The following is a 25,129-nucleotide window of genomic DNA, read 5'->3' as shown; positions in this document are numbered from 1 at the left end:
AAGAAAAAGATTTGCTTCCTCAGAACAGTGCCTGATAAAGGGCCAGAAAAGCCAACAACTTTTTCTTTGTATTGGCACCTTGTATGAAAGAGCTTATTGTAGAAACGTGGATGGGGCTCATTCATTTTGCAACCGAAGGATTTAATGCAGTTTTTAGGACTAAATGCAACTGGAAGGCGTCCAGTCTCCCATGCCTTTTTCTGCCACCCACCACCCTCCGTAACCCATAAGACATTGAATCTACATTTTGTAATAGTCATTTTGTTTGGCAACCTTTAGTGGGCTAATAAGTATGCCTCCGGAGCTGATATCAGCCCCGCAACATCAGGAGCCATGGCCCTTATTTATAAATTGCCCATTGCTCTTAGATAGGTTTTGGCGGAAAAGGCAGCCACGTTTGGTGTTGTAGCCCGATCAGTTCGAAGCTTAGAGAGACCGTTTGCTAGGTCGAAATTCCGAGTCTCCCAAGGATATACTCTAGGAAGCATAGTGCTTTTTATTCTAGTTCTTATATCTTCTTTCTGCTCCATGACAAAGAAAATTAATGAATATTTTCAAGGCCATGTCTAGGAGAGTTAGTCAATCTATCCTAACCTGTCATCAAAATAAAAAAAAAACATTAGTTATCGACAGATTGCTCTGTCGGGAAACGTTGAACTTTGATTTAAAAAACAGAAAGCAAGTAAATTTTCTTCTTTACTAAAAAAAGTTCAAAATAAGGATATGTTCTTAAATAAGGATAAGTATTTCTAACGAAAATAGGGAATTTTGGGATTTAATTTTTAATGAAAAAGGTATTCATGTGTAGAAATGCCGCTTTTGGAAGCAGTGGGTATCAAATAAAAGAAGGCACGTGGATAAACATTCAGTTAAAAAACAAGGTAAAAACGTGTGGCAAGATACTGCTTAAGAAGGTCTAGATTTCTTTGAAGGTTTAACCTGTCCTTAGGAATCAACAGATTGTTAATATTAGAATTTTTACGGACAAAAGGTGGTGTCAACTTCAACACTGATGAAAATATGATATTGCCCTAAAAAATTCGCAATTATAGTGCAAAGAGAAGAAAAATCTTAGAAAATTGTGGTTTTCTGGTATTTTAACATTGCTTTTTATATGTTTTTGTATGTTATATGTGTATTATATGTTATTTATATCCTTATTTGTTTGCCATTTAGCTTTGTTTGCTGATTGTTCATCCATATTTTTTTTTTCATTTGGCACCTGCTAGTACCAAAAACTTCATACTCCATGTGGATTATTTTTCATTAAAAATTGAGTTTTCATGTTTTTTAGAATATTTATAAATATATAAATTTGATCTAAGTTTCTACTTCAACAGTTTAAACTGTCAGATTTTTCTCTTACTGTACAGTAACAGTAAAAGGTTATTGTTGGTGTCTTTAGTTACTAGATGCCCAAAACGTGTGTATTTTATGGGATTTCTTTTTTTTGGGAGGGGGAGGGGGCTCAAACAACATTCCTTCCACTCCAATTCCCTTCGCTGGATATTGTCTTGCTGAAATACTATTTATTCTTTTTTAATAATATAATTTCTTATATATATATATATATATATATATATATATATATATATATATATATATATATATATATATATATATATATATATATATATATTATTATGATTATTTACTACCTATTTATATTATTACCTCTGTCTTTCTAAAACATCACCGACTTACCTTTTGTCTTATAATTTTTTTGTAATTTAGATACTCAACGAGATCGCCCAGAACAAAATAAAGATTTACGATTTCCCAGAGATGATCGATGAAGAAGCCAACAAGGTACAGAAGCCATTGAGGGAGCGGGTTCCTTTTGCCGTGGTCGGAGCCAACCATGTTTTTGAAGTTGAAGGAAGAAAAGTTCGGGGAAGAAAATATCCATGGGGAATTGTGGAAGGTAGGATGGTTCATGCAGTTTTTCCTAGGAATGGCCGGGTCTATTTTTTTTAATTACAAATTTGTTTTAGCATAATTAGCCTACAAACGATGGTGTGGTAACATTAAACACATTTGTGACATAAAATTTTTTAATACTGATTTAGCCTCTCATGATTTGCCAATTGAGACTGCAAATAGATAAATTTAAACTTTGTATCAAGTATTCAAAGGTTATCCTTATTCTCCAAAAGGGTGATTAAAATACACTGTAAACACTGTAAACTTTGTACATCGCAATCACATTTAAAAAAATCTGAAAATCGCAACCACATTTAGAAAAAATCTGAAAATTGCAACCACAAATCTTCAAAATCGCAACCACATTTAAAAAAATCTCGGGCCGTGGCCCCCTAGCCGCGGAAAACTGAAAGCTTTCTCCAATCTTACCTTCCTGTTGAACGGCCTTGCGCCCATCTAAAGGACTTGAGACACGACGCTCAAAGAGTATAGATTCGGCTTTATAAACAAAACATATGATTGATTTCCTAACTGTCCTTGCCTTACAAAAACTTTAAATAATGTTACAGATAAGAGTCGTGTCAGCTTTGGAAACTTTGTAATACACTGTAAACTTTGTATCAAGTATTCAAGGGTCATCCTTATTCCCCAAAAGGGTGATTAAAATACACTAATAAAATAACAGCCATCCATAAACTCGTAAACAAAAGAAATGGCATTGGTAATCTCAATTTTTGTCTGACATTTTTTTCGTTTCAGCTCCATGGCTTTTAAAATTAATTACACGGTGAATACACGAGGGGGGGGGGAGCGTGATAACAGGCAAACTGATCAGCGCCAACGATATTGACGAATTGACTGCAACGCTTGATGACGCCCTCGAAAAAATGAACTCCTTCGGAATAAACCTATACAAAACAAAGGCTATATGCTGCTCACAAAGCCGCGGGATGCAATTAAACAAGGCCAGAAACTTAACGGAGTTTTCAGTGGATCTATGAGTTTCCTTATCTTGGTAGTTAGTGTTGGTCTTGGTGTTGCACCAACGGCAGCAACCAATCAAGATTTAGAAAAAGGGGACTTGTCCTTGCGTGACTTGCCCCTATGCCCATATGGCGTAGCAAGGCCCTCTCCCTATAAGATATGTCTTAAGATACGACTTTTTGATACTTTGATCACCTCCATCGCAATCTACTTACGTGAAACTTGAAGGCTGAAGGTGGACGGAAAGTGTCGACTGGCAGCACTTGAAACTAAATGCCTGCGCCGCATCACCGGAATGACCTTGATATTACCTCAAATGTCAAACTCCTCGAACGACTTGTGATATGACTAACAATCCCCATTATGATCTAGCTACAGCAATATTGGTGGTCGGGTGACATTCAACGGAAAATTCAATCCCGTCTCCTGAAAATCATCTCCGAAGGCCAACGTCGCGGCTCTCCTCTCTGTGTTATCCCTCAAAGAAGTGGAAGGATAACTCACCACCTCTTTGACATTCTTCATCTAGCAGAAGACCGCAGAGCATACAGATGGCACATTCTTGCCATTACGAAGAAGGAGGCCCCACAACGATCTTCAAGGAGAGACGGAACTTCAGTCAAGTTAGTCATAATGCAGACAAGATAACCAATCTAAATCACACCTCTCGACCAGAAACATAAACCATACACCTCACCATAAACCTAATTAATCCCGTCCAAGCAAATATTATAGATCAAACATATTTGAAATCACACATGATGCGAGTTAAAACGTAAATGGCTCTATAGGCTGATAATTTTATAAATGTTCTGAAAACGACAGAAGCGTATAATAAAATGACATAAAAAAATTAAGTTTGGCCCTAATATTATTGGAACTGATAAGAGAGCAAATGTATAGAACTGTTGGCAACTTGAGAACACCTCCGATCGCCAAAAAAAAAAAAAAAAAAAAGAAAAAGAAAAAAAGTAAACAATTCTAAAGTAAATATCAAGCTAATATAAAAAAAAAATTCTAATAGTTTTAGTTTTACTTTATGTTGGTTATAAGATAAAGAACCAAATATGCTAAAAGGGAAATATTTGCCTGCTAAAAAAAAAAATAATAATAATAATAATAAAAAGAAACCTACATTAATTTCAATGTACATAATGATTAAGATTTAAGGGTTTCATATTAAAATTAAAGTCAGTTCTAGTTGATATTGAGTCTTTTAGGCATTATGGGCAACGCTGTGCTGACAGTTTTGCCGGAAAATAGCATCTAGGTTGTCGATTTCTGTTGTTTTGAACAGTTAAAACAGTTGGACAAATATGGAAATGTTACTCCGTTTGTGATCAAAAGGGCATAATTTTAGCCTGTTATTATGTGTTTTTCCTCTTATTAAGAACCATAACTAAATAAAATTGATTGCACAATTGTACATAGAGGAGAGGGAGGGTGTGTGTCTAAGGGTAAATTCTATAAGATCAGTCCAGGGGACCCCAAGCCCCTCCTTCCTATAAGAATGATGACTGGCGGCTGATTAAAGCCTAAGAGATGAAAATGAATTTTTTCATTTTTTATTTCAAAGCCTAAGAAAAAAACAATTTTTTTCTTGGAAGCTTGACCCTATTGCCAAGGCATGTTTCTGGATGGAGAGGGGGTTTCCACCTCCTCCAGAGCCTTATGATTTTTTCCCAATTTCTTGTAAACAACAAGTAGAACAATAGGAAAATTTTCTATAAGAAAGTAGAATACAAATTTTAAATGAATATTTCGGCCATATGTCCAAGGGCCGTCCTCAGCGCAACACAGGCAGAAATATAAAGTATAAACTTACATTAAAATGCGAACTTTAAAACTAAAATTTTTTAAAAGAAACTTTTAACAGCCCTAGCATCATTACTGCAATGAAGTTCAACCAAGACTGGTTGAGTTCTTGTTGGGCTTTATGTGGGTATGCAAGTTTTTTTAAGTGCAAAAGACAACAGAAGAAATTTGTTGTGTCCCTGGGACCTATCATAGGACCTATCATCAGTGTTGCCACTTTGAACTAAGATAATAAATATTTACAACTAATTAGTTAATTTGACAACGTTTTTCGTTCGTAAAAACTCAAACATTAACAGTATTTTGAATTCCAAAGATAAAACTGCAGCTTCGAAGCTGAATTTTAAGCTCTCTGGTGCCACATGTTTTTGGCTGATATTTCAGCCACGTTTTGTTGTGTTTTTTTTCAATTAGTGCACGCTGCTACCAAAAACTACAAAACTGAAAACTGAATTTTCATTAAAAACTGAATTAATTTTTAAATAAACACATGATTGCGTAAGGTTCCACTTAACCGATTTGAACTCGTTTCCTATCGTTTCACTGTTCGTTCCTTTCGTTTTCACTGTCCTTAGTACTTTCAGTTCATGTTTCATACGACTCCCTTTTTTCATTAGTAGTTTCTAACCTCTATTTCTTTAGTATATTAAATAAATAAAAAATATGTTTTTTCAACTGAAAATAAGGAGCAACATTAAAACTTAAAACGAACAGAAATTATTGCGTATATGAGGGTGGTTGTCCCCCCCCTTCTTAAGACTCGCTCTTTACGCTTAAGTCTTAAAGTTCTTTAGAAATTTCTTTAATTTATTTAAGTCTTAAAGTTCATTCAAAATCAACGGTCCTTGTCATTAAATAGTCTTTCATGAAAAATTACCGAAAAGAGTGAGGTATTCAAGAGGGATCAACCTCCCTGATATATATAATTTTATTTATTTTTTATTTTGTATATATATATATATATATATATATATATATATATATATATATATATATATATATATATATATATATATATATATATATATATATATGTATATATATATATATATTTTTAAATTTTATTTTTTTATTTTAATTTTTTATATTATTTCAATTTTTAAATTTATATGTTTAATTATTTAATATAATATATAATAAATTTAATTATTTTAATTTTTATATTTTTTTAATATATAACATAATATATTATATTAATATATAATATATTAATTATTTTATTATTAATTATTATTATTAACTACTATATTTTATATATTTAATTTTTGACCATTTTTCGAATCATGCCAGGAAATCCACCTCCCCCGCCCCCACCGCGCAACATTTCTCCTGGAAAATTCCGTACGGAAACTTCCCTCATTACGGAAAATTCTTCCATGGAATATCTCCTCCTCCCAGCAGAAAATTACCCCGAAAAATTTCCGTAAATTCCCTAATAACAAGTAGCCCACTAGATGTGAACAGTATGAGCAAATTGCGGAACCTACGACCCTTTTCCCAGGGATTATGGAGAGTTACGTCATCATCAAAAGCATAGTTATATGACTCAAGTATCTTTTTGGTCATTTTAAAAAAAGTATCTTTTTGGTCATTCTGGTCATTTTTGGTCAATTTTAATCTTTTTGGTCATTTAAAAGGATACTAGAACTTTGATTTCCGTTTCGAATGAGCTCTTTCCTGATCTCTAGGATCATTGGTTCAATACGATCCCTCTGGAAAAGAAAATAATCACGCATCCGTGATCTTTTATCTGCCAAAAAAACAAATTCCACATTTGCCTAGATAGGCGCTTGATAAACGCAAGATACTAGGGTTTTTAACCTACTTATTAGTCCCCCTAAACCCCAGAATAGGCGCTTGACACCTCTACAGTAAGGTTCTCTAAAATGTTGTTCTAAAATGTAAGGATCTCTGCAGTAAGGTTCTCTGATTTTCGTTAAAATCGCTTGACTTTTTGACGGTGTTTTCACACTTTTCGAAAATCAGGCAAATGTTCCAAGGCTCATGGCTTTTGATAGGTAACATTAAACTTGATGAATCTTATATATTTGTTATCAGCATAAAAAGCCAATTTCTTATGTATCTATTGTTATCAAAATTCTGTTTTTTAGAGTTTCGGTTACTTAGGGCGGTTAATTAGGTCAATTAGGCCGAGTCGCTTGTTACTTACAGTTCGCTACCACGAACTGTTTGATACAAAAACTAAAACTATGAAATTTTGGCTTGTACACCCTGCGGTGTCATATCCAGGATTCCTTGCTCCGAGGGAGGGGAATACAAAAAGAATGTAGAAAAAGGATTTTACCACCACGTGACTTTGTCTAACAGTTTCAAATTTTTAACTTTTTTTAACTTGTATTCCTAAAACCAATTTACGAATCGAAGAAATAGCTTTTTTGTGTGTGTGTGAGGGGGGGGGGGGCAAACCCGATTACTCCCCACTTCCTGGATACAGTCTGAACTATTTCTACTATTATTTTAACAAGTAAAATCTACAATTCAAATTTTTCTTTCTTTTTAGTTGAATTTTTGGATCGGAATGAGCCTAGCTCAAAATCTTTGCGAGGTAGGCTTAATCTGAGTACTAAATAAGCACGAATCCTGTTGAGTTTCTATGTTAGTTCGTGAACAAATCGTTCAGTAATCAATCTTGCACGATTTCAATGTTTTTGTTAGCTTTGCACCAATCCATGCTTTCTGTTTATTTGCTAGTTTCTCAAATGTTGTAAATTCTCATGCTTAAACCGAAAAGTCCTTTAAACGAAGAGGCTGTAGAAAAAAAGTTATTAGTTTATAAAATGTAGGCTAGTCTTATTGCGTAGAGGTCTAGAGATCCAGAGGTGAGAGGTCTTCCCCTCTCTCACCTCTGGCGTTGTCAGCTCTCAAAATGGTTGTTTTGGGGAAATCTTGCTTAGAGACTCGGTAGTGGTAATATAACTAGCGGAAAAATTTGCTCGCATCAATCGGAAGATTCCAGACTTATGGCAGAGGCTTAATTTTCCATGGGGCAGGGGGAGAACATCTTAAAATCCTGTCAAAATTAAGATATGTCTACATAATTTAAGCATCTACAGGAATAGATTAGTTTTCTTTAGTATACCTTTGCATTTATAGTACTATATGGCTCATTTTTCATTTTTAGTGTCATTTTTGCCTGACTTAAAATATCGACTTCAACTTTTCCCCCCACCCCCTCCTTCAGTATTTTGAAGAAATTACGCTACCGAATAAGGAAAGGTTGGAAATCTTAAAGTACTAAGGACATGAAAATGAAACGTTTTTTTTGGCCTGGACCTATCTTAGGTCCATTCATACCTAATAACCGTGATATTCGTAGAATTTTCTTTGGGCAGTTTCAAAATTATGAAGTTTTTAAAGCATTATCACATTTTCGTCAGTTTTGCCAATTATGAGCCAAACTAATTAGCTAAATTTGCTTAGTTGAATTTCCCCGAAAACCTACATAAATACAACAGACGCCCAATTAAAAAAAAAAAAAAAAAAAAAAAAAAAAAAAAAAAAAAAAAAAAAATTGTACTCTACATTTTTTTGTTTAAGTACCAGCAACCATTGGAACATTGAGTGGGAGGGGTGAGGGGGTAACAGTTCTCCAAGGCAGGATAATTTTTGCTTGTTTCAAGTTTTAACGTTGCTCTTTACCTGTATTTAAACAATATATTATTTTTTACAAAAAAATTTTAAGTTTTATATGTGTTATGCGTTTCATATACAATCCTTCAGGAGCAAATGCAATCGAGTTCTCATGTAACAACAGTGACATTCAAAATGAAGGTGCTGGTGTCGATTTCAGTGTACCAACCATACAGTTGACGGAATGCCTGCGATATGTTGGGAGTTCCTTATAATATGTTTAGTGTGTTTCTTGTGTTTAGTTGGTGTTTAATACGTTCTAACACAGAGTTAGTCATACCGGCTTCTAGAAGAATCATATTAATGCTTTTGTTTAGGGAACATCATTACGAATGAGCGTGGCTTTAAAGTCCGCGGTTAAAAGTAGGTCGTCCGCGGTTTGGGTGGGAGGAAATGAGAACTTCCTGGGAGGGTGTAAAGAGGGAGGCTTTGAATAGATTGGGATGGAGGAGGACCGTGGATAGCTGTGTTAGCCTCAGGTGGTTCGGTGCTGTGGTGAGTTGTTATTAGTAATAGTAGTAAGGTTGAGTCTTCCCAAAAAAAAAAAAAAAAAAAAAAAAAAAAAAAAAAAAAAAAAAAATAGAAAAACTTAGTTTAGTTTTTAAATGGCTTATATTTTTAGTAGTTCATTTGCCGTAAAAATGCTTCTCATATTTGCTATTATTTTATGGTTTCATAGTACCCCTAGTATTTTTCTTAGTTTCTTTAATTAAATGACACATTTTTTTCTAGTGGAGAATGTAGAACATTGTGAGATTATTCCACTTCGAGATGTGTTTGTGAGCACAGTATACTGTGTTTGTAATTTGTTTAACTAAGTTTCATTATGGAGTTAGGCAAACCGGCTTCTGAAACTTCTTAGAATTTATTCTTCTGTGTATGGAATTATGAAGGAAGAAGGTCAAGAGCAATGGACAAATTATGTCAATTTGACTTCAGTAACTTCTTTTTTTATTTGTTATAATATTATTATTATTTTATTATTATATTATAATATTATTATTTCATAGTATCCTCAGCATATTTCCAGTTTGTTTAATCAAATAACTAATTTTTTTTCCTGTGGAGAATTCGGAGCACTGTTATATGGAGCACTATGTAATATTGTTAATATTTTAAGTGTGTTTAGAGCGCTGTATATAAATTATATACAGTATGATCACGACTCAGTAATATTTGGCTACTACAGTCTTGGCGCGTATAAAAGCTCCGCCCATATCCTCTTCTATCAACAATTCAGTGTATGTTACCCTTGAACACGCATTTTGGCCGAAACTTTCTCAAAATGCCCTTGAAACCAACTTGAGACTTCGAAACCTACTTTTAATTCCTAAAACATCTACTTATAACATTACACTACTAATTTCCGATTTTCATATATGTATTGGAATAAATTAATTTAAAATTGGATTCTTTTTAAATTTAGTGTTATAAAGGTGAAGCCAAGTTTCGCGTTCCAGGGAAATCTGACTTGTCTACCCCGTGAAAAAGTCCAATATCGCTTATGATTCTACGTTCTTAGGAGCACTTGCTTCTTGGTCTGGCTTTGTATAATGGTTGAGTTAGGAAATGATTCTACTGTATGTTGTTTATATACAGTGGTAAGGAGGTACATTTCAATATGGAGCAAGTCAAACGCTTCTATTTCTTTTTTTGGTATTTATGCTTTTGTGTATGAAATTTTCAGTAATTTCTTTATTTGTTACTTTATTTTTATTTTACAGTATTCTCAGCATTTTCCGTGTTTGTATAATCAAATAGTATTTTTATCTTCTTGTGGAGAATATGGAGCACTGTGATATGGATCATTTTATAATATTTAATGTGTTTGTTATGTATTTAAGTACATTTCAATGTGGCCTTGGTCAAATCGGCTTTTGAAAGGTTTTTTTTTAGTATTTATGCTTTTTTGTTTGGAACGTCATCATGAACGAACTAGGTCAAGAGTCTTTTAACGCTTGAAAAAAAAAAAAAAAAGAGTCCATTTAACTTGTAAATGGTTAAATTTTGCTTCTTTAATATCCTTTCTCATTTATTAATATATATATTTTTTTAAATATCTTTAGTATATTTCCCGTTTGTTTGATCAAATAACGAAATTAACTTTTTCTAGTGGAGAATATGGAGCACTGTGATTTCATTCCACTGCGGGATATGCTGATACGAACCAATATGTCTGATTTAAAAGAAGTAACGGCTAACATTCACTATGAAAACTACAGATCTAGGAAATTAGGTGGCGTTCACACTGACGGGAAACCTGCGAAAGCATCAAATAAGTAAGTAAATCTGAGATTTAATTGTAACGCTGGATTAACGCTGTACTCGAATAGGATTAGCCAAAAACGGTTTTAATAGGCTGACGTCACAACGACGCATCACTGATACATTAACACGTCACCAACGCGTCACTGATGCAAGGAAACGTCACGAATATGTCACTTATATTGTCAAATTGTTCACTATTGTTTCCAGAAAAGTTAGAGACTGGAGTGGTATGACTTCTTGTAAAACACCGGGCTAAATGGTCTACCGTTCTCTTGGCAACTAGATATTTGAGCCCTCCGTTGGTTCCATCATCTTTTCCAAATTTCAATAGAAACTCCTGTAGAAATCGCACTCGACTTCGATCCTCCAACCTAAAGATGTGTGTAACTGCGAGGGGGACCTCGGTATAGATGTCAGGGCAGCCTCGACTATTTTTGTTTTTGTACCCTGGGAGCCTCGGGTAAAAATAATTTCTCGTTTAAAAAAAGAAATAATTTCTAACAAATCGCCTGAATAGTTTTTTGTTGTTTTTTTTTTGTATTTTTTTCCTACTCCCTCCAACCCACATAAAAGATTCCAACCCACATAAAAGATTCCAAACCCCGCAATGGTTCATATATTGTGTAGAATAAAGTGTAAACTCTTCAAACAAAATTCTTCGTTTTTTTTTTTTTTTTTTTTTTTTTTTTTTTTTTTTTTTTTTTGTATGCTAAATTTCATGAAAAAATTAAGACTCTAAACAAAAGCTATTGTTACAAACAAAAAGGGGCAACGGATTGTAGGGCAACCAGCCCCCCTCCTACGCTCCTTTTTTCCCAAATACATCTGATGAAAGTTTTGAGATTGTGATTTTGTTCAAAATAGTCCAAAGGTCAAATAACTAAGCTTCCGGGAACACACCCTCATAGCTCCCGGGACAAGGGCTGTATGTTCTGCAAGTTGCCCGTCGTTGACAAGACAGGTTTTTTTATTAGAAAAAGTGGCATGTTTGATCGTGGGTCTCAAACAAGGATTTTGGTATTAAAGTGAAACTTAGAGGAAATGTTTCGAGGAATGCTGAGCAGGGGGCCCCCTGAGAGGGGTCTTCAATTCTCGAAATGATGGTACATTTTTTTTTTCTGATATAAACAGTGTTGCGGAGTTCCGCAAGGACAATTTCCGAGCCAGTGTGAGGATCTCTACTGGAAGGAAGGGGAAAAAAAAAGCACGTGGGATTCTGTCTTAAAGGCGTCCCCAACTTTTTTCTTTGAAGAAGAATAGGGGAAATACTCTTGCTTCCGACGACTAAAGTGCACTAGATATTCTAGTATAATTTTTCGTGTTTTAATTTTAATTTCAAACCTAAAGTACCAAGACCGTCAAAATAAAAATCTTTTAGGTTTTTATACCTTAAAATGACGATTTTCTTAGATTTTTCCTTTGGTTGTTTCATATTTCTGAAGTTTTTAGGGAAGCATCACATTCTCCTCAGTGTTGCCAAGTTGAATCGTGAAAATAAAATAAAAGTCCAAAATCTGGTATTTTTTTGTGAAATTTATTATACACTGTCTATTAAAAAGGATTTTATCCCTATTTTGGACTTTTATTTTATCGTCATGGAAAGGCAGTGTGGTCTCCGAAATTATCTGAATCGTGAAAGTAAACAAACAAAAACTAATTAATTAAATTTTGCAATGCTTCTCGTCTGTAAAAATTCACTCATCAACAATATTTTGATTATCAAAGACAACTACACCTTCTAAGGAAATCTACGCCTTCTTAAGCTGTTTAGTGCTATATGTTTTTGGCTTATTTTTTGCTGATTTTTGATGATTTTTAGCCCACTTTTCTTTTTCTTTAATTTGTCGCCTGCTACTATCATATGAAGGTCTTACAGTAATTAATGTATTGGTGCTTTTCGGGTTTTTTATTTATGGTTGTGTGAATTTTTTTTTTTTTTTTTTTTTTGTAGGAATTTAGGAATTTATTTGAATAAATCAACATAACAAAAAAACATATACCCCCAACAGAGAGCAAAGCTCGTAAAATTGGGTATTAATAAAAAAAAAAAAAAAAAAAAAAAAAAACATTTCCTCATCATAACAAAAGAGAGAAAGAAAAAAAACCTGGTTAAAGAAAAAAACAAAAAACATAACAAACATAAAGAAAACAAACGCTGGACAAGTGGGGCATGGAAGGCTATCCCAACATGGGTAACAAATATAAACAAAAAAAATAATAATAATAATAAAAATTTTCTATTCCACCATCACAGGTCAATACATAATTTTAATATTTTCTTCCGTAGAACTGATATTTGCCGAAATGACTCAATTTGAATTCTATCTTTCAGCCTATATTTATTTGAAATAAATGGTATTTGGTATCTAATTGAAAATCTAGATCTTTCACAATTAACAAAGGGAATTCGATATGTTCCAGAACACCTAAGAGCCGAAGGAGGGGGCAGAATCAACAGAGATTTTTCATAAAAATAACTACTAGGATCTTGTATTTTAAAATGCCATATTGATATATTAAGTTCTCTTATATGTTTCAGATCTAATAAATTCAAGAAAAGAAATAATGTTTCAGTTTCCGATGCATCTCTAAGTTTTGATGGACGATGTAAAAAATTTCCAAGTATTCTCACTGCTTTATTTTGAAGGATCTGTAGGGGTTTTATATGCGTCCAAAAAGTATTTAAATAAATAATTGTGCAATAATTTAAATAAGGAGCAATCAAAGAATGATAAATTATTTTTAAAATTGAAAATGGAAAAACATGTTGCAAACGATACATAGACCCAATATTTTGCGAAAGTTTCACCCTTAAATGATCAATATGAGTTTGAAATGACAAAAGGGGATCAATAAAAACTCCTTAATAACGATACGATTGAACTCTACGTATTTTATGCTCACCAACTTGAAGCTCCTGACATGAAATTGTTTTAGTAGCACGTTTTGAATGACCAAAAACCATAAATTCAGTCTTCTTAAAATTCGGTACTAAATAATTAGAAACAAACCATCGATGAACTGAACTAACAGTGTTAAACAGATTTTGAATCAATGTCGATGAATCCTTCGCTTTAACAGAAACAGCTGTGTCATCTGCAAATAAAATTGCAAGACCATTATTTCCCTGCAAACAACGTGGGAGATCATTAATATACATCAAAAATAAAAGCGGACCTAATACCGATCCTTGTGGGACACCAATATCTTCAAGATCATTTAAATTAGACAAATGTCCATCAACATCTACCACGATTTTACGTCCATAAAGGTATGATCTTATTATTTCTAGTCCTTTCCCTCTTATACCGGAATTTTCCATTTTATCAAAAAGAATTTCATGGTTTAAAGTGTCAAATGCTTTTTTAACATCATAATAAACAGTAGATACATGATAATTGCTATCTAAGTAGTCATTTATTTCTAATACAAGAGCTGCAACTGCTTGTTCCGTCGAATGGCCTGCCCTAAATCCAAACTGATATTTGGTAAAAAAAAATTTATTTTATCTAGATATTTAGTAATCCTTCCTTTCATAATCTTTTCAAATACTTTAGACAATGGTGATAAAATTGCAATAGGACGATAATTATTTTTATCAGATTTATCTCCTTTTTTATACTATGGTATTACATGTGCAATTTTCCATCTTTTAGGAAATGTACCTGAGAAAATACATAAATTTAAAATATGAAGCAATGGTTCAAATATTTCACCTGCAATATTTTTTAGCAAATTAGTTGAAAGTTCATCATATCCCAATGAATTACCATTTTTTAAATTCTTAATGACCTTTTGAAATTATGCAAAATTAACCGGGGCCATAAATATGCTCGTATCTTAAGTGGGCGGTAGATATTTTTTATGCGACCTTGGGGAAGAAAGGTCAACTTCTCCTGAAACAACAGATGATCCAATACTAGCAAAATATTCACTAAACTTCTTAGCAACAGCTAGTGGTCCTCTAAATTCTTTACCATTAATATCAAATAACACTTCAGGGTGTAACAACTTTTTATTTCTTCCAATTTTATCTTTAATCAAACTCCAAGTTTTTCTAGGGGAATCTGAATTTCGAAAAGAATTTTCATAATAAAGTCTTTCACTTACTCTAAGGATCCTTACCAGCATGTTCTTATAATTTTTAAAATGCGTTATATTTATTTCCGTGGGATATTTTATTCTAATTTTATATAAACGATTTTTCTCATTAATAGATCTCAAAAGTGATTCATTTATCCAAGTTTTTTTTGGGGTAAGTTTCTTTCCTCTCGGGCTTTTATATGGGCAAAAAAGATCAAGCTTTTCATTCATAATATAATAAAATTTATCTAATGATTGGTTCGGATCCTTCTCATCAATTACAGGACTCCAATCAACATCACCAAGCCCTTCTTTTAACCTTAACACATTTTTATGTGAAAAATCTCTACGCTTGGTTTGATTTTTTTTATTATGCGGAAAATTTATAAGAAAATCAGACATAATTATACAGTGGTCAGATGAATCATCAGGAATAATACATGTATTAACAGCACTATGAGGTGAAAAAATATTATCAATAAGTGAAAATGATGTATCAGCTATTCTAGAGGGCACAAAACATACGGGGTTTAGTCCATAAGATAGTGGGCCCTCCAAAAACTGCAAAATATTTCTATCTATTCTATTCTGATCTGCAGATAGGAGTTTCATTAAATCAATATTAAAATCACCCATAACTAAATAAGGAGTATTAAGACTAGCTAATTTATCCAACATACTTTCAAAATTATTTTTAAATTCTATCTGGCTGGATGACGGAGTACGGTAAATAACTGCAATTAAAAACTTCCGATTATTTGGAAAAGAGCATTCAACTACACAAGATTCAAAAATCATTTCAATATTCATTGGCAAAAAATCAATCCTTATACGTGCTGGTATGCAATTTTTAATCAAAACACCTAGACCCCCTTGTTTTTGTCTTTTCCGACCGATGTGAAAAAATTGGTAATCTTTTACATGTATATTTTCAATTGAAAAATCATCTAAAAAAGTTTCACATAGGCCTAATATATCTGTATCTGAATCCGACAAAAAAGTTTCAATCACATCCTGCGCAGTCCTCCAACCCCGGCAATTCAAAAACGACATCCTACTTTTATTTACATTTTTTCTTACCATCTAATTCATAAATATATATTGATTTTTTGGGATATCAAAATTACTAGAAGTATCTTCATCATCACCAGCTACAATAGTTTGAAAAATTGACTGAAATGAAAGAGAATTCCGCTCAAATTCTTTTAACCTTGATGATGAAATTTCACGATTATCTCTATCCATTATCAAATATTAACCCCACTTTAAGAGAAACCACACCATGCCCCAAAAGACCAGCAAACCATAATAAAAAATAACAATTAAAAAAACAAAACAAAAAAAAAGTAATCTCCATTCCAAGTCGTTTTACCACAGTACGACTAATCTGCACAACTTTTAATTTATAAACATAAATATATTCATAAAAAACAAAAAACACTACTACTGTTTCCAGGCCTAGTATCACTGAAAGCCAAGACCAATCCATAAGAACTCCAATCACAACCCGGTACGCTCCGCACCGCGCTATACATTATACACCATTAATACTTTTCCTCATTTTGTTTTTTTTTACATTATTCCATCCACAACATCTTTTTTAAAAAAAGAAGATAAAAAAAACACGAGACAACATTACATCATACCAATATGCTATCACAAAAAAAACAAAGAAGTAAAAGCACAACAAAACAATAACTCAAAACCATATTAAACTAAAATAATTAATATAAATATAAATATGACAACCCGCCTAGCATTGCATAGGCCCACCTCGAGGATTTATCGGCACTGACAATTCAGGAATCACGTCATTCACGGAGAAAGAAACACGCAGGCCATTTGGCCGATCAAAACAAAGGAGAGGTGGAACTGATTTTGTTACCCATGCTTGAATACCACAATCAGCAAGCTTTGACCTTGTTTCAATCAGCCATTTTCTAATATCTCTCACTGCCGTCGGAGCATCATCACTAAGATAAACATCTTTATGACCGCAAACAGTCTTTCCTTAAAGTGTCTTACTCTGTTTCAGAATCGTTATTTTTTCTTCTTTAGACCGAACAGTAACTTTAAAATATCTACGCTCTTTTTTTAATTCTGTAACAGCAAATTCTGGGGTCTCGTTTAAACCTAGTCCTTCTTCACAAACAGTTTTGAAAATCGCTTTAGCTTCCACTTTATCATCGCAAGGTACATTCCAAACCCCTATATTTTTCTCATTCATTCTATACTCGCAATGCATTAACCGATTTTTCAACTGATTATTTTCTTCACGGAGAAACACTGACTCAGCTGTAACAACACTAATCTGTGATTTTGCATTTATTATTTCATTCTCATTAGCCGCCACATGGGTCTGGATCGTCGAAAATTGCTGCGATTGGCCAGATAGTGCTTCCTCAAGCGATTCGACCCAGGTTTCCAGAGATTTGAACTGGTCCGTAATACCGTCAAGCTTTTTTCCATTGTCTTTCACTATAGTTAGAATTTCAGAAAAGCTCCGAGCCAGCGTCGAAATTGACAAAGTTTCTCCCTCCTTAGGTGAAGATGACGAATAATCATTTTGATCCTCTTCGAATGAGACTTCTTTACGGTTTCTTTTATTTCGCCCCATGAATAAGCAGCAATTAAAAAAATGGACAAATAGTCTTACCTCAGCCGGTAACGATTGTTTATCCACGTTGTTGCTAGCGTGCAGTGCTTTTAGCCGTTTGGCACGGCAAACACCTTTTCCAACGTCGGTAATCAAAGGCTCTGTTTATAATGACTCAAATCCAATCCTCTATTACTCCATGCAATTCTTCAGTTCAAAGAAATAATCACACACCAAAAAATTTTCTTTCATCAATTCAAAACATTAATCTCACAAGCTATTTCACTCTTCAGCCAAAACTACCGCAGGCACGGAGCGCCTAAGGTGTTACTCGTTCGGGGAATGAATCATGACTGAATCATGACTGTTTAACAATTAAATTTTGTTAAACAAATAAAATTAAATTTTGTTCAAACAATTAAATTCCACGACTATTTTCATTGTGCTTAGTATTTTAAGGAATATTAGATTTTGTGTATTTGTATATTTTGTGTATTGTCTGTTCTGATTGAAATTTGTGAAGCAAAAACAATTAATAAACTGTAAATGAAAAAAGTACTGAGGCTAATTTTTCTACAGATGTAATTAGTTGTTATTTGAAATCAATATCATAAATATTGGTATGTCTATCATCGTGGTAACAAACATTTAATGTTTTTATGCAATGGTAACACCCCTAGAAACTGGTTATTAGCACATACAAACTTCAATTCACTTTTGAAGCCGAATTTCAAGAAAGTTTAAAGCCAATTTTGAATGTTTTGTAGCCAACAAAACATTCTTGTAGTAGCCAACATTTTTGTAGCCAACAAATATATATATATATATATATATATAATTTTTTTATTAGTCGAAAAGAGTTTTTAAGATGGGCAATTATAAAGGGGAATTTCATAATTATTTTAGATTTAAACTTTTATTTACCATAATTACTTTTACATTAAATATTTTATTTTGTATTTACTAAATCGCTTGTCAGATAATCAACAAATTAGTTTCTACGGCTCTTTTCACTCATACCAGTTTTGGACAGCGTTAATATGTGCTCTTTGGGGGGAAGGGGGTTTTGGTATTTATCCCTGGCCTTCCTTTTAGGGATGATCCTTACAATGCTGCATATATGGTGTAGGAAAATTAATACCGAGGAAACATAATAATGAAGAAAATGCAGTAAATCCGGGGGTGTTGCTACTTGGTTCAAGCTCGTCCCCTCAAAGTATTCATCTTACTCGTAATTTATTCGTAAAAAATGGGCATAAAAACTATGCCTATTAAAAATAAAAAATAAACCGATTTTGTTATCTCCCTGAATCACAGCCTTTTTCCTTTGGTCGGGAGTGAAATGACTAGAAGCAAATCACTAGGAGCTAGGAGCAAATGGTTAGGAGCAAATTTCTCGACGCTTCCCATGTTTTCCCTCAGATTTCACCAGTTACCCCATTTTAAGCTGGTTCGACTCTAGCTGAGCTTACAGAGTTACACTATTGACCCTCGTTACAAACTTAACCAGTGACACCCGGACTCGAACCCCTGACTTCAGGATTTCAATTCTACAGCGCTAACCATTCGGCTTGGACTGCTCAAACCTTAAAACAAAAAATAAACTAAATGAGGCCCTTTCTCAGGCAACAGTGAAAAAAACAACATTTTCTTAACAGTTACTACGTCCAGTTGCCGTCTTTTGATATTATATTGTGGACTTTTTTTCCTTATTCTTTATTCTTCTTCTTACACTGAGGACTGTTGAACAGATGTCTCAATGGAAATATTTGCATTTTGCTCTATTTATATTGGCTGTGATTTACTTCATTTATGTTCTCGTTTTTATTGATAAAAATAATTTATTATGCAAAGTAAGGATAACGAAGCCGTTAATTCTGATTTCCTGTATAATTGAAAAGTTGAATAGGTGAATCTTATCTCCTTTTCTTTTTTTTACCATTCATTGTATAAAATTTATTTTAATAAATTTTGACAACGTTATTTTTGTATGTTTTTTTCCAATTTCTTTTAATTTTATTAGCGAATTTGTGTATGACATATTTCGTTTTTAGTCAGTATTTAAGATATGTTTGTTGTTATCATTTTTTTTTAATATAGAAAATTTTGACTACGGTATTTTTGTATGTTTTTTTGTCAATTTCTTTTAATTTATTGACGAATTTGTGATTACATATTTCGTTTTTAATCAGTATTTAAGATATGTTTTTTTTTTTTTATTTAACAAGCAAATTTGCTCTAGTTGGGCTTGTGATATCTTTTTAAAATGAGTCAAGTCTTTTTTTTATCATTGAAGTTGGCCCAAAAAAATATATTAATAAATATAATTTATTCAGTTTATGCACACTCAGGATAATGAACCCGCTAATTATTGTTTGGTAAGTTAACTCGTTCAAAAAACTTTTTTTTTTTTTTTACACAAAAAGTCGTACTTCGAACTTCTTCTCATTATTTGCTGTTTCTCTATTAGTAATAGTAACTTCTATTAACGTTTATTTTGTTCGTTAATAAAACTGTTCGAAGTTCTAGCTATTTTCCTAAAAAAAAAAAAAAAAAAAAATCATTTGTTTTCTTCAGAACAGCGTTTCACAGACGTTTTTCAAGAAAGACAAAACAAGGCAAAAACTTTCTGAGAAAAGCAAAAATACTGCTTTCGATCATGTGATATAAAATGGGATTTGTTTGTGTGAGGGGGAGGGTTTCAAAGGGGAAAGGTTCACAACTGGGAAGTGAATATTTTTGTTACTTCTTTTTTTGTGATGGGCCCGAATTTGGAATGATAATAGTTAGTTGTATAACTCTACCTCGAAGAAATACAATTTTTGATTTGGTGTTTTGATAATTTTTTATTATTAAATATAAATTGAACAATTATAATTATTCAAACTAAGTGCCGTAACTAAAATCGTCATTATGTAATGACGTTGTTTTTATGTCAACGTCAATCATGTAATTGACGTTGACAAAAAGTTGTACTTCGTGTTAGTAATAGTTTTCTGTTAGTAATAGTAACTTCTGTTGTCGTTTATCGAGTTCACTAATAAAACTAATCGAAGTTCTAGTTATTTGTCTAAAAATGAAATACATGGATTTGTTTGTTTTCTCTATAACAACATTTCACAGATGTTTTTCGAGAGATACAACTCAACAAGAACTGTCTGAAGAAGGCGCAAATACTGCTTTCAATAATTTTACATAAATTGGGGTATTTATTTTTTTGGAGGGGGAGGGGCTCAAGGAGGAAAAGATTTATAACTGGGAAGGGAATAGTTTTATTACTTTTTTGTGAGGGACCTAAATTTGGGATGATAATAGTTAGTTGTATAGCTCTACCTCAAAGAAATATTTTTTTTGTTAGGCGCTATACAAATAATTGTTGTTAAATATAGATTGAGTATTTATTATTATTCTACCTATGTGGCATAATAAAAGCCGTAACTATGTAATGTCAACTTTGTGTTATATAAGATAAGATAAGATTTACTGCTGAAAAGCGGTATTGCCCTGAATGGGTCGAATTACCTTTACCAAGCCCAAGCCCAAATGGATCGAATTCGCACTTTACCGTCAATAAAACGAAAAAAAAGAACCTAAAACAATTACCAAGCCCACATGGGTCGAAGTCTCACTTTACATTCAATAAAACGAAAAAAAAGAAAAAATTACCAAGCCCAAGTGGGTTGAATTCGCACTTTACCGTCAATAAAACGAAAAAAAGAACCAATTACCAAGCCCAAATGGGTCGAATTCACACTTTACCGTCAATAAAACGAAAAAAAGAACCGAAAACAAATACCAAGCCCAAATGGGTCGAATTCGCGCTTTACCGTCAATAAAACGAAAAAAAGAACCAATTACCAAGCCCAAATGGGTCGAATTCGCACTTTACCGTCAATAAAAAGAAAAAAAAGAACCAATTACCAAGCCCAAATGGGTCGAATTCGCACTTTACCGTCAATAAAACGAAAAAAAAGAACCTAAAACAATTACCAAGCCCAAATGGGTCGAATTCGCACTTTACCGTCAATAAAACGAAAAAAAATAACCGAAAACAATTACCAAGCCCAACGGGGTCGAATTCGCACTTTACCGTCAATAAAACGAAAAAAAAGAACCAATTACCAAGCCCAAATGGGTCGAATTCGCACTTTACCGTCAATAAAACGAAAAAAAAGAACCAATTACCAAGCCCAAATGGGTCGAATTCGCACTTTACCTTCAATAAAACGAAAAAAAGAACCAATTACCAAGCCCAAATGGGTCGAATTCGCACTTTACCGTCAATAAAACGAAAAAAAGAACCTAAAACAATTACCAAGCCCAAATGGGTCGAATTCGCGCTTTACCGTCAATAAAACGAAAAAAAGAACCAATTACCAAGCCCAAATGGGTCAAATTCGCACTTTACCGTCAATAAAACGAAAAAAAAGAACCGAAAACAATTACCAATCCCAAATGGTTCGAATTCGCACTTTAACTTCAATAAAACGAAAAAAAGAACCAATTACCAAGCCCAAATGGGTCGAATTCGCACTTTACCGTCAATAAAACGAAAAAAAGAACCTAAAACAATTACCAAGCCCAAATAGGTCGAATTCGCACTTTACCTTCAATAAAACGAAAAAAAGAACCAATTACCAAGCCCAAATGGGTCGAATTCGCACTTTACCGTCAATAAAACGAAAAAAAAGAACCCAAAACAATTACCAAGCCCAAATGGGTCGAATTCGCACTTTACCGTCAATAAAACGAAAAAAGAACCAAATACCAAGCCCAAATGGGTCGAATTCGCACTTTACCGTCAATAAAACGAAAAAAAGAACCAAAACAATTAGCGCCAAATGGGTCGAATTCGCACTTTACCGTCAATAAAACGAAAAAGAACCAATTACAAGCCCAAATGGGTCGAATTCGCACTTTACCGTCAATAAAACGAAAAAAAGAACACGAAAAACAATTACGCAAGCCCAAATGGGTCGAATTCGCACTTTACCGTCAATAAAACGAAAAAAAGAAACAATTAGCATGCCCAAATGGGTCTAACTCGCACTTTATCGTAAATAAAACGAAAAAAAGAAACAATTACCAAGCCCAAATGGGGCGAATTCGCACTTTACCTTCAATAAAACGAAAAAAAGAACCTAAAACAATTACCATGCCCACATAGGTCGAATTCGCACTTTACCGTCAATAAAACGAAAAAAAGAACTAAAACAATTACCAAGCCCAAATGGGTCGAATTCGCACTTTACCGTCAATAAAACGAAAAAAAGAACCAATTACCAAGCCCAATGGCAATTTACCGCAATAAAACGAAAAAAGAACCAAACAAGCCAAATGGGTCGAATTCGCACTTTACCGTCAATAAAACGAAAAAAGAACCAATTACCAAGCCCAAATGGGTCGAAGTCTCACTTTACCGTAAATAAAACGAAAAAAAAGAACATAAAACAATTACCAAGCCCAAATGGGTCGAATTAGCACTTTACCGTCAATAAAACGAAAAAAAAAACCAATTACCAAGCCCAAATGGGACGAATTCGCACTTTACCGTCAATAAAACGAAAAAAAAGAACCTAAAACAATTACCAAGCCCAAATGGGTCTAAGTCGAACTTTACCGTAAATAAAACTAAAAAAGAACCAATTACCAAGCCCAAATGTGTCGAATTCGCACTTGACGGTCAATAAAACGAAAAAAAAGAACCTAAAACAATTACCATGCCCAATTGGGTCGAATTCACACTTTAACTTCAATAAAACGAAAAAAGAAACAATTACCAAGCCCAAAAGGGTCGATTTCGAAATTTACCGTAAATAAAACTAAAAAAAAGAACCTAAAACAATAATCAAGCCCAAATGGGTCGAACTCACACTTTACCGTCAATAAAACTGAAAAAAGAACCAATTACCAAGCCCAAATGGGTCGAATTCGCACTTTACCGTCAATAAAACGAAAAAAAGAACCAATTACCAAGCCCAAATGGGTCGAATTCACACTTTACCGTCAATAAAACGAAAAAAAATAACATAAAACAATTACCATGCCCACATGGGTCGAATTCGCACTTTATCGTCAATAAAACGAAAAAAGAAACAATTACCAAGCCCAAATGGGTCGAATTCGCACTTTACCGTCAATAAAACGAAAAAAAAGAACAGAAAAAAATAAGCATGCCCAAATGGGTCGAATTCGCACTTTAACGTCAATAAAACTAATAAAGAAACAATTACCAAGCCCAAATGGGTCGAATTCGCACTTTACCGTCAATAAAACGAAAAAAAAGAACCTAAAACAATTATCAAGCCCAAATGGGTCGAACTCACACTTTACCGTCAATAAAACTGAAAAAAGAACCAATTACCAAGCCCAAATGGGTCGAATTCGCACTTTACCGTCAATAAAACTAAAAAAAGAACCGAAAACAATAACCAAGCCCAAATGGGTCGAATTCGAACTTTACCGTCAATAAAACGAAAAAAAGAACCAATTACCAAGCCCAAATGGGTTGAATTCGCACTTTACCGTCAATAAAACGAAAAAAAGAACCAATTACCAAGCCCAAATGGGTCGAATTCGCACTTTACCGTCAATAAAACGAAAAAAAGAACCAAAAACAAATACCAAGCCCAAATGGGTCGAATTCGCACTTTACCGTCAATAAAACGAAAAAAAGAACCAATTACCAAGCCCAAATGGGTCGAATTCGCACTTTACCGTCAATAAAACGAAAAAAAGAACCAATTACCAAGCCCAAATGGGTCGAATTCGCACTTTACCGTCAATAAAACGAAAAAAAAGAACCGAAAACAATTATCAAGCCCAAATGGGTCGAATTCGCACTTTACCGTCAATAAAACGAAAAAAAGAGCCCAAAACAAACAAACAACAACAGAAAATTATAAAAGTATATTTGGTATTGAAAATTATCAATGTAAAATACGTAAAAATGTTAAAAACAAAAAAAAATTAAACTCATAAAATTAGAAGGTCAATGCTAAATCAGCAAAAATGTAAAAAAAAAAACTAGTAAAATTAAAAAGGGGATAAAAAATTTAAACAAAAACATAAGTTAGTTATGTGACTAAAAAAAAAACAAAAAAACCTAAATCTGCAGTTATGTGATCGTTTAAGACGATTTAATTTCCTGATCGTCTTGAAAATTAGCCCCCAAACTTTGTCCAGGCTTGCACTCGTTCGAGTGCATAATAGTAGAATTCATAATAGTAGAATTAAAAGGGGTGCAGACGTGGACAAGGGTGGGATGCCCACGTACCAGACAACTCTTTTTGCATTTCCTAGGCTCCTTTTAAACTACTCGACTCCTAATGACTAAAAAATACAATCTAGCTACGAAAGCTTGGTTATTTTCAAAGGCAAAGACAGCTTTCACATGATCAACGCTAGACATGACCCAAACAAAGGCCCAAACAAAGGGTCACATGACCCAAACAAAGGATAAACGCACCCCTAAAGGTGTAAAAAAAATTGTAAGGGGAGCCTTAGAAAGGGTGTCCATAAAATTACCTAATAAAGGATAAGGTTATTTATTTAAAAACAACTTATCCTTTTTTAAACAGGGTGAAAGATCGTATTATAAGAATTTGAAGGGGTGTAAACCTGGACAAAGGTTGAAAGCCCATATACAAAACGATTTTTCAAGATATCTAGGTTCTTTTCAAATTATTCGACTTCCCATATCCCAAAATAAACTGTTATCCCACCCTTGTCCACGTCTGCACCCCTTTTAATTCTACTATTATGATATTGCACCCCCTTTTAGTAAAAGGCTTCCTGGTTTTTGATCAA

The 25,129-nt window shown here is 33.4% G+C and overlaps 1 protein-coding gene across 8 annotated transcripts in view; it reads left to right on the top strand.

Moving 5' to 3' along the window:
* pnut (septin 7-like protein pnut) overlaps positions 1–25,129 on the top strand; it is a 201,757-nt gene that overhangs the window by 148,808 nt on the left and 27,820 nt on the right. For 6 of the 8 annotated variants that reach the window (XM_089095255.1, XM_089095253.1, XM_089095251.1 and 3 more), the window contains 3 exons: positions 1,735–1,924; positions 7,244–7,288; positions 10,487–10,652. In XM_089095255.1, the coding sequence (XP_088951381.1) occupies positions 1,735–1,924; positions 7,244–7,288; positions 10,487–10,652 (401 nt within the window). The remainder of the gene's footprint in view (positions 1–1,734; positions 1,925–7,243; positions 7,289–10,486; positions 10,653–25,129) is intronic. The other 2 variants (XM_089095254.1, XM_089095259.1) reach the window with 1 other exon arrangement.

This window comes from Artemia sp. Qi Xiang Cuo, chromosome 10 (assembly GCF_049724085.1).
Source record: "Artemia sp. Qi Xiang Cuo chromosome 10, ASM4972408v1, whole genome shotgun sequence".
NCBI classification, from domain to species: domain Eukaryota; kingdom Metazoa; phylum Arthropoda; class Branchiopoda; order Anostraca; family Artemiidae; genus Artemia; species Artemia sp. Qi Xiang Cuo.
This window is presented reverse-complemented; position numbering and strand designations above follow the sequence as displayed.